The sequence below is a fragment of the Protomyctophum bolini genome (genome assembly GCF_963924005.1).
Source record: "Protomyctophum bolini genome assembly, chromosome: 20".
NCBI lineage: Eukaryota > Metazoa > Chordata > Actinopteri > Myctophiformes > Myctophidae > Protomyctophum > Protomyctophum bolini.
The window spans coordinates 27,691,754-27,706,523 of record NC_137881.1 but is presented as its reverse complement, the minus strand read 5'-3'; the positions used below and the strand labels follow the sequence as shown (position 1 = coordinate 27,706,523).

The following is a 14,770-nucleotide window of genomic DNA, read 5'->3' as shown; positions in this document are numbered from 1 at the left end:
TTATTTTGGTACTCTACTCAACACTGAGCATGACTCCTCACTGAAGTCACTTTGATCTGCCTCTTACCTTCAGTAGCTACTGTACTTGCTTGACTCTTCACTTTATTGACTCACAGTCTCCTCTGAAGATACAATCATTATGGATGTGAAATTGTGAATGCAACAAGCAATGTCTCGTGCTGCGTGCATGCTAGCCCTAATTATGGGCTGCCCTTGCAGCTGCTATGGCAACCCCTGTTAGATAATCTCCTGCTCTTTTTCTTGAGACACATCGGAACACAATGGTAGCCATGGTGCTGCTGTTTTGCTTGCCGCCGCATGGCATTGTGATATGCATTTGCATGTTGTTTCTCTGCCCCTCTTTTATCTCTGTGTGGCGTAAATCCTTTCAGAATGTCATTGACGTACTGAAGGGAACTCAAATTTCAATGTGTTGGCAATGTGGCATATCATATTTGGGCATGAACAGAACCGTCCTCAGTACCTCACTGTCTTCATGCGCACGGGCGAAATATGAGAATGAGATGAGATAGAGGCAGTTTTTCCCAAACAGCTCATGCAGAAGCTTAATTTGTATGGTATATTATGCAGAGGTAAAGTTAACAAAAGTTCAGTAGAAGGGTGGGGTTAGTTGACTATACCCCCATGTCTTAGTTATAGCATTTTGAACTGGTCCAAGTGACAAACATGCAAAATCATGCTGGTTTGTGTAAATGTATGAAGATTCTCCCAGTCCCTAGTACCATGTAAGCCTTAATATGAATCTCTGAATGACTATAGTACTAGAGACGAGAGACTGACAAATGACCTCAGTACATGACCATGAGAGATTTAGCCAATAGCCATAGTAACACATCATGGCTTCTTCCATTTTGGGCTGTTGGGCTAACCCTAACCCTTGTAACACAGGGGTGTCCTGCGGCCCCCCTCTGCACGTGGCCAACGGCGTGGTGCGGGGGGCCGTCTTCCAGTTCGGCGACGTGGCGGTGTACTCGTGCTTCGCCGGCTACGCCATGGAGGGCGCCGGCCGGAGCCGGTGTCTGGAGAACGGCACGTGGACGCCGCCGCCCGCCTGCAGAGGTAGTAGAGAGCGCGGCGGACGACGAACTCGCCTCCTCTCCTTTCCTCGCGGGACTGTCCGCTCTGAGCACAATGCATACTGTACGGTACTACTGTACCCTCTCTACCGTATCGTCGGCCGCTTTATACTTTGGGTTGCATCCCGCACGTCCTTCGTGTGTTCTGTGTGGAAAGGAATCAATCGGGGCCTTTTCTGTCTGCCGCCTCCAATGTGTTCTCTGTTCCTTCAGCTTCCCTCGCTTCCCTTAATTGGACACCTGCAGTATATCTTGACTTGTAATGCATCTTACATCACCCCATAACTGTTTGATATTATCTGTGGATGCTAACCTGGAAGTGGTGAGAGATACATTAGGATCTATGTCCAGATACGATGGCTGTGGCTGAGAGAGGGATAGTTGCATTTTTAACCCACAACTGTCTTCTTTCCCCGGATACCATGCCTATTATAAGGCTCATACATACTCCAGTTTTTGGTGATAGGTTATCACCGCGGTGTAGTTTTTAAAGGGTTGGAAAACTACACCATTACAGTCAGTCGCGGTGATGATCAGCTATCACCGCGGACACAGACCCATCTCTCTGTTTTTACTATCACTCTGGAGCTATCACCCCGTTCACTGATTGGTCTAGATTCAAGTTGGGTAAACTTCAGGGGAGGCGGGGTCAAACCTTAAGGACATCACTGCGAGTATGACGGCCTCAACTCTTATTTTGGTGATAACCTATCACCAAAAACTGGAGTATGTATGAGCGCTTCCTCTGCACTTCCTCTTGCAGTGTGTTTCCCATTCCTGTGCACTATACCTTTTCCTTTGCAGACCTTTCCCGTCATGTCCTCCTCCGACTAGCACCTTCCTCACCTGGCATTTTAATGTGACGTACGGTACGGTACTCCTTCACTCTAGGGCCACATACAGTACACAGGGATATCTGTACTGTACCAAAGGGGAGGCACTGTTCACAGGAAATATCTCAGATGGAGATGTGAGCTACTGGATTCCTGTGAAGGGAATTCCATCTGTCGCTGGAATGTCCTTTTTTCTTTTGGTCTTTTTTTTAATTCCAGCATGACAGTGCAACAAGGCAGAGGTTTTGCTGTAATAATCACTGCATGAAGTCCAAGATACTTTGGCTGAGAATGAACAATAACATGCAACATATTTCCAAACCAAATAAATGAATATGATTTGTGCAACGACACCAATTGTTTTGGAATGTAAACGATGTCTGCTGTGTGTATTGTGTCCCGCCAGCGGTGTGTTGGCTACGGTGTCAGAACGGTGGCGCCTGTCAGAGGCCCAACACTTGCTCCTGCCCAGAAGGCTGGATGGGACGGTTATGTGAGGAGCGTGAGTGTTAAACCTACCAAATAATAGTAATCATGAATAGGGATGGAGCTCGTTCATTTGTATCGATAACGATCACCTTATCGATCAGGCTTATCGAGCCGGGTTCTTGTCGAGCCCACTATCGAGCATTTTCTACTATTTTGTGGAAAGACGGGAGACAATACATTCTGAACAGAACCAGTATCTTTTACTATAGGGCCTTCAAATATACTATGTTTCTAACAAACGGAAGGCAATTGACCTTTTTACCAATAAAATAATATTAAAGGAACTGTTAATATGTGTACAGACAGTGACTTTAAAAGCGTAATGTTGCTTACTCGGTTGGCAGGTATCAATACACTTTTAGACATGTTTGTGCCAGCGTGGGCGATTATGTTGAACGCCTCTTGTCTTGATTGTTTAAACTTGACGCCATGGTCCATACTATGCTCAATAACAGGCTTGATAAGCCCAAAGCTTATTGATAACGGTTACTCAATAAGCTTGTTATCTGATTTTTTTCGGGTATCGGTTATTGAGCTCCATCCTTAATCATAAATGCTCCGTTGATACAATACACAATACAATAACCGCAACATGCTTGCAACATAACTGTTCCAACAAAAAGCTATTGATAAATGGACGTCTCAAATAATTATGCTAGAGACGAGGTTTCAGTAAACGGTTAATAAATTATAGCGATGATAGAAGTTCACTTATTCGCTGTGTCTCTCTGGATTACTGTCATTCGACTGATTGCATTTAATATATGGGACAAAAAACATTCTTTATCCAGAGCCAGAGCCGCAATACTTCCCTATTAATTGGTGTGGTCCTTTTATTACAGTTATTCTTATTTCATTATTATGCACATAGAAGCTTGAAGTCAAAGTATTTCACTGCCTATATATAATGCTTCTGTATGCTTCCGTGTGTGTGTCAAGCCTTGAACGCATACGATTAGTCAAAACGAAGCGAAAGAAATGAAAGAACGTTTGCGTAGAGGGAGAAATGAGTCACGATGAGTCATTCTGTTTACACCGGTCTCTGGTTTCTCTCATCCTATAATAATAGCAATCTGCATCCTGCCATGCTTGAACGGAGGCCGCTGCGTGGCACCGTACCAGTGCGAGTGTCCCGCGGGCTGGACGGGAACGCGATGTCACAGTGGTGAGTGTGTGTGTGTGTGTGTGTGTGCATGACATGTGCACGTGATGCACATACAAGCATGTGAAAATCAAGTGTCAAAAGAGTAAATGTGGTAAAGATTAGAGTTTAGTATATGATTGATGATGATGATGATTGATGATCGTTTATTTATTTCCGTGTCCTGCACACAATGTGCCCAACCCTCATGGGTTTATAAGACACCATTTCACAATTGCATTTACAGCATGTTTACATTACATAATTCATGCATTTACAGCATGTTACATTACATAATTCATGCATTTACAGCATGTTTACATTACATAATTCATTATATTAAAACTCAGATTTATACAGAGTATACTCTCTGTCTTCTTTCGCAAGCTTGACAAATATCAAAAAATCTGCCACAACAAGAGTCCCTTTGGCAAAACATATCTCCATTTTTACATAGGTCATTTAAATCTAGGAAATCCCCACAGATATAAGACGTCTTATTAACCAAAATATCCCTTAAGTCGTCGTATTTGGAGCAGTAAAACAAAAAGTGAACTTCGTTTTCAATTTCATCAAGATCACAGAACAGTACACATTTTTTACCTTATACCTTTTCTCTTCCTTAGAATACTGTAGGAAAGCGTGACAAGTATGTAGGGGGGGCAGAGGTCATTCCACAGCTGCGGAGCAAGGAGGAGTGTTGACTTGGGTGTCATAATATGACATGATATTATAGGGAAGAAAGGGACGTCCTGTGTTACACTGTACGTGATTTAGGCCTCATTCACACGTACCAAACACCAATCGAGCAAACGTTTGGGTACTGTCCTAAAGTCGGCTCTTCGGTGCTACTGAAAATGTCCGACGAGCCGAAATCATTTCGGCACTACACAGCGGTAAAATAGGAGTATATGAATCGGCCCTTAGAAGCCTTAAAAAGGAAACGCCATAATTGTACCGTGTTTAAATGAGAACAACATGTTCATTCCTGTGGCCATTATGTTCACAGCTGTCTGCTCATCACCGTGCATGAATGGAGGACGGTGCATCAGGCCGAATAGATGTCACTGCAGTCCAGGCTGGACCGGCCATGATTGCTCGAGGTAACACGACGCACGACACGGCACACGCAGCACGTATTCACTTCACTCCTTTGTCTTCCCTCCTCACAGTGTTGTTTTTGGGCAGCAAATTTCTATTTTCGTTTTAGTCATAGTCTCTTGAATAGTTTTCACTTAGTCTTAATCACATTTTAGTCACCTGGAATGTGTTGGTGTTAGTTTAGTTTTAGTCGACTAAATGTCATGAGATTTTAGTCGACTAAATCTACAGGTGATTTTCAGCATGCAACCAAGTGTAAAATCACTTTATCTCTTGTCCACTAGTCCCTTTCTAACATTTTAGTCTAGTTTTTATTTGTTGACGAAATTGTCAATATATTTAGTCTTAGTGTTAGTCATCACAGCCCTAGTTTTCATTTAGTTTCCATTTCGTTTTTGTCTGTGAAAAAAGGTAGTCGACGAACATCTTTCGTCTTAATTTCAGCCGACGAAAACAACACTGCCCTCCTCACAGTGTACTTTTTATGTTATTTAGCATTTTGTATATATGTAGATCGAGTAGACCGGCGATATACGTATTGTCCCAACATTCAGAGTGACTGACTCGAGCCTTATAACCAGTGCCTAACAGGTGGATACCAGTTTTGGCCCTCGTTGCCACCGAAGCCCATTATAAAGAAATAAAATAAAGAAATTGTAATTCTATTGTGCATGTAATGTGCATATCATCACCTGAACACCAGATATGAAAATATTTTTAGAAAAAAAAGGCGCCAGTGGCAACGAGGGCGTGGCGGGAGAGGCGTCCAAGGGCGTCATGTGGCATTGAAGGAGTTTTAAATGCTTACTAGGCATTTCCCATCTTCTCTCCTCCACCCCCCCCCACAGGAAGAGGAGGTCTGGATACTATCATTTCTAAGATGCCACTCTGTTCCAAAATGTCCTATGAAGTGAATTTTTTGTATAATGAATTACAGTCACAATTGTAAACCATTCATTCATTCATCTCCCGAAGAAGCAAAGCAAGAACCATTTTGTAAAATAATAGCTGTATTTTTTCATATAGAAAATTCCACAGTATTAAATATATGCTGCTATATACTTGTATGATGTGTAAAAAACTATTGATGTGATTGTCGTCCGGTGTATATGTGTAAACTATTTGCACATTTTTATTAAAGCATAAAATATCTTAAAGAGCTTCTTCACTTATTTACTGATAAATGTAAAACAGAATCACGCAGCCGTGGTTTCAACAGGTGTCAACAAGAAAGGAAGAATTCCACTTAGGCTTGTTCGTGGAATTCTCCCTCTCCGATTAATTATATATTATTTCTCCTAGGTCTTTATTATTTAAATTTTCATTTTTGCTTTCCGTTTGGCGATCGAGATTCACGACCGTTAGCTAATTTGTTTATGTTTAAAGAGTAATTGTTTGTATTAGTTTGTTTTGTTTTTATAATATAGGAGGTAGATACAAGAAGTCATGTAGTCATCTCAGTTTCACTAAACCTAGGCAACAATCCATGCTTGTGCTGACAAATTTGACCAAATCAACAGACTAAAACTATTGTCTATAAAACGGTTAGTCCAAATACCTGATTCTGGTTGGCTGGTTTCTGATTAGACCACGTCATAAGGACATTTTTATAATTGATAACATTTCCTGCCCTCCTCCAATTGGGGTCTGGTGAGGATACATTGTGTGACATAGTAAACCACACCCTTCTCCTTTAGCACCAACAAATAAATATTGGTGTTCACTTGTTGGCATGTCATTTAGCCCACGGTGCCCACCTGGTATATGACGTCTGCCATGCAGATAGGCATTCATATTGTACTAAATAAACATTCAATTAATATTTTGTTCATAATGCAAGCTGCAGTGACAGCTTAAATGAACCAAATTAACAGAATTCACACATGAAAAGCAAAAGGTCTGTTACTTCATTTATTCAATTCACCAAATGAGAAAAAATAAAAACATGATATACAGAGGGGGGGAAATCCTCTCCAAGACATGACTCAAATGTTTTTCCTCCATTCAAATGAGACAGCAGAGCGACATGAACCTGAGGGCAGGGAGAGGGGGATGACGTGCAGCTACCCGTTCAGACTAAAAATGGTTGTTGTGGATTTTTGTTATGAAACAATAACCAATGTTCACATGGTGCACATGCAGAAAAACAAACAATAGGTTTTTTAGAAATATTTAAGACATCATGATGGGGTTCAGAGGATTATTGCCGTGGAACTTCTCCAGGGGCTCCATGGGTGTTGGCTGCCGTTCTTGTATACAGTCGAGTTGAGGTTCGTTGGGATGGGTGGAATCAATGGTTTCCTCTAATGACCGCAGAGCTGCCACTTTCTTTTATACAGTTGAGTTGAGGTTCGTTGGGATGGGTGGACTGGCTTCCTCTCATGACCGCAGAGCTGCCACTTTCTCCACCAGCTTGTCATAATTGGCCCCAGAGAACTCTTCAACCTAAAAAAAAAAGACAATATGCATTATTAGGGGATAATACCGTTTGACCCTGGACCACCGCTTTGTTGGTCTGGGTTTTTGTTCTAATAATGACTGCCTCATCATTGTACAGTATACCTCTTTTTATACATTTAAGCTAATGCGAAACAATCTGCTGAATTGAGTATTAAACAAAGCTGTATAATAATAACTGTGTGTGTGTGTGTGTGTGTGTGTGTGTGTGTGTGTGTGTGTGTGTGTGTGTGTGTGTGTGTGTGAATACAAACAGTGTATGTAAACAAACTGTCAAAATAAACATTGAAGACAAAAGTGAGGACGCAAATTGCGAGATGAGAAAATGAGATGATGTTTGATGATAAGAGCGCCCTCTTTTTTTGAGGGGCGCTAGCCCCTCCTATATACAGGTTTGTTTTTAGTTCAATGTTTGTTTTAAAAATGCCATTGACAATGAAGGGAAAATGTACGTCATCTTGTCCCTAACAAACATTAAATGCCATTATATCAAATGCTTATTATTATTAAAATTATTATTAAATAATAATATTAAATTATTGTGTTGGCACCGTTTGTTTTACATCACCATATCAACATGAGTTAGAATTTTCATATATTAGTGCCCCTCACTTCACACAGGTGTGATTATTGATTTATAGTAGGACAAATTTGCGTGACTTGAAAAGATTAATCCTTTATATCTGAAGATGTCTAATCATTTTCAGAGATTCCGTGCTCCAGACAGAAGCGTTGGACAATTGTGGGAGGCAACAGTCTGGCCTGTGAGATTAGTTATCCCTGAACTGTAACTAAATAGCTTACCATCTTTCCATTCTTGTAGAACTGGAATGTGGGCATACAATTGATCTTACATTCTGCAGCCACGTCCTGAGGAAGGAAGAAGAGACGGTGAACATTATTCTTGTGCTTGCTTGCTCAGATTGCATTCGTTGTCGCGTTCACCGTTTACTTCCTCATTTTTCACTTGTTGCTGACGGGGAGCGTCAACGTAGCTGAAGGTTGCCATGGCAGCTTGATACACAACATCAACCCACAACCACAAGGTTTGGTGAGATATTAATGTGGAAAACAGGAACTAAAAAAAGCTGTACCAGGTACGCCTATTACCAGAGTTATTTTTTAGCACCAGTCATGTCCAACAACAAGCCGGCTGACGTGATATACCTGCCCTGCTAGGGCTGGGCAATACGACTTCAATTCAATATGACGAATGCAAATAATGAATGATAAACATAAATGTGGGTGTGAAGATAGTAGATAGTAGATCTACAAGCTTGTGTAGCAAGTTGTGAGCTTGTAGATGAATTATACCGAAGGATCGTTATGACATGCAGTCAATAAAAAGCAATAACTGATTTAGTTCATTACAAACAAATCTATTCCAGAAGAGTCCATTTGTATTCCCAACCCTAATCAGCTGTCAGACACTGACGAAAGCCTGTGTGCGAAAATGTGTCTGGCTGGTAGACTGCTGCTGATCCTAATCATTATTAAACAAGACTCCCAAGACGGGAACAGAGTGGCGTTCCGACGCAGCACCATTCTGACTACGTGGCTTCCGCGTGCGGTCTGGGTTAGGGACAGGGTTATTATTGAGCACCAGGGGCGTGCACAGATAGACACCTGCCTTTTTACCCTCTGGACAGCAATGTGACTTTTGAAAGTTCTTTTTTGTACAATTTGTTTTGTAATGTACACTACAGTATGTGGCACATGGTGACGTCGACCAATTCTGGATTAAAAGCTGCTAATATAATTGTGAGATGGAGGATGACTGAGTTAAGCAGTCACACCTGGCCTGAGTCAAACTAGAACTGGACTCAGAGCTGGGTGTGGCTGCGCACCTGTTGTGCATGGACTTGATCAAGGCACAACAGGATAAATCAGTCATCTCCACAAACGCTCAAGAAGAGCTTCTGTCTGGTGTGACTGCTTAACTCAGTCATCCTCCATCTCACAATAATATTTATGCCCCAAATTCTATAAAGCTCACACACAATTAAGGCAGTCAGTGGTTCAACACGCCGCACAATTTTTTTTTCCACTTGAGCACCTGTCCCTCAAAATGTCTGTGCATGCCACTGTTGAGCACGTCGGAATGGCAGAGCGCGAATAATGGGCTTCAGAATGCTGGTATGTAACCGTATATTCCCTTTCTATGTAACCAATTTGGACCCTTTATTAACATTAACCTCCTGCTGCCATCTTTTCCATTCCATTGTACTTACTACCAAATATTGTAAGGGGTGAATCACTTTGCCGTTCTTGTAAATATGCATGTCATTGTTTTGAGTAGCAAGAATTGGAACTTTTCTCTTGTTGCGTTGTGCCCATACATCCACAGAAAATAAACTAAACTAGATAAATAAAATTGAGCAGTTGAGCAACTGCATGTACGCATAGCGTATTCCTTCGATTAATGTCGGCAGAAACTGTTTTTGATGGGCTATATACAGTAGGTTGAACAGTAAACACACTGACTTACCGCTGCCTCATCCACGTCGACCTTCAGGAAAACAACGTTCTTGTTCTCTGCTTTTTCTGCCAGTTCCTATGGGACAATAGATTAAGCAGAAACTATAAAAAGAATACGCACATCACTTCGTGGAGGTGCTGGGTTCAAAAAGTGACATAGGAAAAGAGAAGGGAACCCGCACACTCGTATGCTTCAAAAGGTATATTTTATTGACGACGTTTCGAGCCAAGGCTCTTCATCTGGTCAAAACCCAGTTTATTTTGGAGCATACGAGTGTGCGGGTTCCCTTCTCTTTTCCTACAATAGATTAAGTCAGCGTGGAATTGGTTGATATACCGTACTGTCGATGTACCAATGTTCGATCTGACCAAGTAAAAAAAGAGGGATGTATAAACTGATGGCAGAACAGTATATCATTTGTTTATATTGCAACAAATTCAAACAATTCCACTGGTTAAATAATGTCAAGGAATTCTCTCTACAGAGGTTTTCATATAAAGCAGGCAGCGTCTGGGTTTTCCAGGCTGTTTATTACAGTACGTGAACTGGCACTGGGTTGCCTGGCCAACAGTCATCTCAGTGGAGAAGCTGCCCCAGCCATCCCCCCTAGCTGATCAACACCACCCACTTGGCAAAAGGCCCTGCATAACACTGGAAGTACAGCTGGCAACACAAGCCTCAAGTGGGATGCAAAATATGCAAGCTTTGCATCAACAAAAGCTGGATTTTCAAGTCTTGATGGAGAGCGAACTCAAAAGAGAAGTAATGAAGAAAATCTTGAACAACAGAAACAGTATCTGAGCCCGAGCTGGAATTTGGTTCTTTGGCTCGATTCCAGTCCAGTGCAGTCTACAGTACATCCTTCAAGTTTTTCAAATACCGGTATATAAAATAACATTTGAAAATAGCAGATCTACAAGCTCACAATGCGTCGCATCGCTACGCATTGTGAGCTTGTAGATCGGCAAAGCCGAAATGTATATAGTGCTGAAGTTGTCAAATAATTGTAGTGGAGTAAAAGTACAATATTAGCCTCTGAAATGTAGTGGAGTAGAAGTAAAAGTACTGAACATTTGACATACTCAAGTAAAGTACAAATACTTGGCTATACTAGGTAAGCTACTTAAGTATAGTAAGGGTAGGCAAAATAAGCTAATTAGCTTCAGCCTACACCCTTTTTGGTCACAACAATGTATCTGTATTTATAAAATTATTCATTTTGAACATGAACGGATGACCAAAATAAATCATTGACAGTACAGTAAATGTATCCACTCTTTTCCTGGGCTGCGTGTGCTCCAGTTCCTGTCGATTTGATCCAATGAAAGCCAATGAAACTGGTCAGATGACCAATGAAATCAACAGGAACTGGAGCACACACAGCCCAGGAAAAGTGTGGATACCGTTTCTTTCCACCACTGCTAAAAAACACCGGGCTCAAGTGATCGCCGCGCTCTCGAGGAGCTCCAGCTGACTGCAATCACAATCATCTGACCTCTCACCTTGAAGCGAGGGGCAATCTGTTTGCAGGGCCCACACCACGTGGCCGTGAAGTCCACCACCACTAGCTTGTCCCCGGCTTCCACCAGGATGGCATGGAAATTCTCCTATAGAGAGAGAATATGTCAAACATTATTATACTATCACAACAGGTCAGATCAGACAGATCATCAATCCACATCATATACAGTCATTATACATTCCCACCCAAATTCACATTGTACACTTTATATTTGTGGCATGATATTTACACACCTTCGTTCTGGCTCATACAATGCTTTGGCACAGTGGTGGAAAGTACTTAAGTAAAAGTGTCAATACAGCAGTAGATGTGATAAAAAGAGAGAAAAAGAGAGAAGGATTCGGGCAAAAAAATGAGGAACGCCTTTATTAAATTAAAAGGCAACTGCCAATATGTTTCGACCCAACAGGTCTTCATCAGGGCAAGAATGAAGGACAACGTCCTCATTTTTTAACCGTGTGTGCCCGGATCCTTCTCTTTTTTATCATGTTTTGATCGCGTTTTTTGATCCGTGTGAGCACCTTTTTATCATTATCACATCCTGCTACCTCCATTGAACACCTGGTTAGTTCCTCTTTTTTCTCCACAGAAATAGATGTACTCTGTCTCTGTTACAAGTTAGGCTTATATAGTGCTGAAGTGGTTGATGTATGTTTTGTAATAATAATCAAAATCTACAAAGTAACTCAAGTTGTCAAATAATTGTAGTGGAGTAAAAGTACAATATTTGCCCCTGAAATATAGTGGAGTAGAAGTAAAAGTACAAAAAAATGTACATACTCAAGTAAAATACAAATACCTCAAAATTGTAGACTAAGTAGCCTGCAGTACTTAAGTAAATGTAATTAGTTATTTTCCACCACTGGTCTGGCATAAATATGGAACATGGAATTAAGATGTAGACTATTCATTGTATTAAACACACAATTGCTGTATTACTTGGGTGATTAACATTGATACCCTCACAAAAAACATGCAGTAATCCTGGTCTCTAAACTACCTCCCCTTGGCCAGACAGGGCTGGCCAAGAAGCAGCTTGGACTCCTCATGCATAGAAGGAAGCATGAGGTCAGTCCGCCCCCCAGGTTGGCAGAGAAAGTGTAGTGCCCAGGATTACATTAGATAATTGACACTGGGAGAAAAAATTGGTTGCAAAATCGTGGGATAAAAATTTGGAAGAAAAAAAATAGGGATGCACCGAAAGGGAATACCGAATATAGGAAACAGTTGGCCGAAAACCGAATACCGAATATGATTATACATCTTTTGTCCTACCATTGCTGTCATGGCCGTACCTTAAAGCTACCTGATTTATGGCAAAATAAATGGCAAAACTTAACTTAAATAATAATCACTTATGGATCCATAAAACATTTATTCAGCTCTTTTGAATGCATTAATTTCATACACTATTCGGTGATATATTTTCTGCCTATTTGGGCCGAAACCGAAAATGCATTTTTTTTGCCATTTTCTGACGAATATTTTCTGCAGACAAATATTCGGTGCATCACTAAAAAAAAAAACATTGATACAACCTACATACTGTCTATTTATACAGTAGGCTACCATAATATTTTATGTCATATGGCATGCCATTGCTGATGGCAATCAGCATACTGTACTTGCACACGCCAACACAAGCACACAGTACAGTACAAGCACCAAATTGTATTCAGTTTGACAGTGGAACATTTTTTAGACCACATTGTGAATAGACTAAATGGTGATACTTGTAACTATTGATGGTGCATAAATACAGAAATCAGTAGCAGACCTTGTGGGGCGAAATAATAATCTAAAAATAATCTAGCAGGTGCAGTGTATAAATGCAGTCTGAATTATTCTATTGAAACTTAAAGCCAGACCCCAATACAATCTTATAAAACTCTGCCAGGTTTGCAAGCTAGGATGACACATTTAAGTATTATAGTATTATGATGGTATAACACACAAATTGTGACATAGCATATAGGCTACACTGATACATTTTTGTAAATCATATCAGGATCATACACTTTATTAAGTTGGCCTGGCTCTGATGATCCATGCAAGCTAGCAAGATTCTAACAGAAAGCACGTGATAGGATACATTTCCAAGCGCTTCTGTTACCATAGTTACCATCTGACACTATCTTGCCTGAATTAAATCATAACAGACCATTCCTTCAAAAAGTTGAATTCCAAGCCCTGAAGCAGCAGTGTTACACAATTTGTGACCTAAAATGTCCTAAAATAATTTCCTAAAACTCGGTTTATGTTTGCACGTGAAAATGTGGTTGATGTTTGTCTGATGCTATACGGCTACGGCTTAAAGGTAGAGTAAGTGATTTCACTCAAAAAACCATAGGTTTCCTTTTTGGCTGTGGGACCTAAGCCTTCGTCCAATCAGGATAGAGAGTCAAAAACGAAACCTAAGGTTTTTTGACCCCCAGGGGTTAACTGGGGACAGGGAGGAACTCCTTATATGGTCAGCACACTCTATAGTAGAGAGGATTATCACAACAAAACAAAAAAATAAGTGATATTTGAATTAAGTGAAATCACTTACTCTACCTTTAAAGTTACACGGGGTTAAATTTAAAAAGCTACATGCTTTTTCCTCATCAGTTATGTGTGAAATTATGAAATAACAAAGCCACTTAGACCAAATTGTTATTGTTAGCATGCTGATAAAACATTCTGATTTATAGAAAGATCCAACATGCTGTCAAAATCTGTATGAATGGAAACGCCGCTCCCTGCGAACAGCGGCCCCTGGCGCCACAGAAATCCATAGCTTGCGTATACGCAAGCTATGCGTATATATATACGAATAGCTATTTAAATATCATGCTATTTAAATATCTTTGAGAAAATATGCTGCCATTTGTCCCAAAGCGACTGCAAAAAAAATGCTATTTATATAACAAAATGCTTTATACCCTGCTGCATAACATGTATATAACGATGCAATGTGACATAGCTCTGTAAGTTAACAAAAATGCTGTACATATAGGCCTACTATACTTTTTTTTTTACACTTGCTTTGACAATATAAACGTATGTTTTCTCATGCCACTAAAGGTCCTTTGAATTTAATTGAATTATAACGTCTCTCTCCACCCTAGTTTATATATCCCTCACCAGCATGGTTGGCAGTTGGTAACTTGGTAGCCTACATCATCACACCAATTAAAAGGCAACGTCCAACATTCAGGGAGCTTTAACAGATGCCCCTCGTGGCAACACGTACGTTATTTATAACTAAACTACGGTATAGCCTAGGGCCCTATGCCTACTATTGTTAAACTTAAACACACACTCAACTCAACTCTGGAAACATATTTTCCATGTCCAGGCTGGGTGGATGCACACATTGGCGCCTATATATACTAAAACAATGACAGCACAGATGCTAAACCAGTTGGACGTGACAATAACATTACAAAAGAAAAGATACACATAAAACAAAAGCTAAACACTCACCAAGTCTTCAACTACACGAACCATGATGATGATGATGATGACGATGACAACGGTATTTCTCAGGTCTCAGGAGGATGATGATCAGACTGCTGACTGGGACGGGAGTGTATGTGTGCTTCTGTCTGTTTGCCTGTGTTGCTTTATGACACACTACTACAGAACCTCCCCTTTGCGGGAACACCC

General features: G+C 40.7%; 2 protein-coding genes across 2 annotated transcripts in view; one reads left to right on the top strand and one right to left on the bottom strand.

The window, feature by feature from the left end:
* svep1 (sushi, von Willebrand factor type A, EGF and pentraxin domain containing 1) overlaps nt 1-5,865 on the top strand; it is a 127,131-nt gene extending 121,266 nt beyond the window's left edge. Inside the window, exons 41-45 of the mRNA XM_080792310.1 lie at nt 910-1,080; nt 2,337-2,432; nt 3,489-3,584; nt 4,570-4,663; nt 5,510-5,865. Coding sequence (XP_080648436.1) covers nt 910-1,080; nt 2,337-2,432; nt 3,489-3,584; nt 4,570-4,663; nt 5,510-5,540 — 488 coding nt within the window. The 3' untranslated portion in view covers nt 5,541-5,865. The remainder of the gene's footprint in view (nt 1-909; nt 1,081-2,336; nt 2,433-3,488; nt 3,585-4,569; nt 4,664-5,509) is intronic.
* Nucleotides 5,866-6,601: 736 nt separating this feature from the next.
* Nucleotides 6,602-14,714, bottom strand: txnb (thioredoxin b). The gene is made up of 5 exons (XM_080792997.1): nt 14,588-14,714; nt 11,100-11,204; nt 9,607-9,672; nt 7,923-7,988; nt 6,602-7,106 (listed from the first exon to the last, which is right to left on the bottom strand). Exons 1-5 carry the CDS (start codon nt 14,609-14,611, stop codon nt 7,041-7,043), a joined length of 327 nt encoding a protein of 108 aa, XP_080649123.1. The 5' UTR covers nt 14,612-14,714; the 3' UTR covers nt 6,602-7,040.
* Between the last annotated feature and the right edge of the window lie 56 nt (nt 14,715-14,770).

Coding starts and splice junctions, on each gene's coding strand:
- txnb (XM_080792997.1), bottom strand. CDS start 14,611: ATGGTTCGTGTAGTTGAAGACTTG. Junction 9,673..11,099: donor AGATTGCCCCTCGCTTCAAG/GTGAGAGGTCAG, acceptor ATTGTCCCATAG/GAACTGGCAGAAAAAGCAGA. Junction 7,989..9,606: donor TCGACGTGGATGAGGCAGCG/GTAAGTCAGTGT, acceptor TTCCTTCCTCAG/GACGTGGCTGCAGAATGTAA.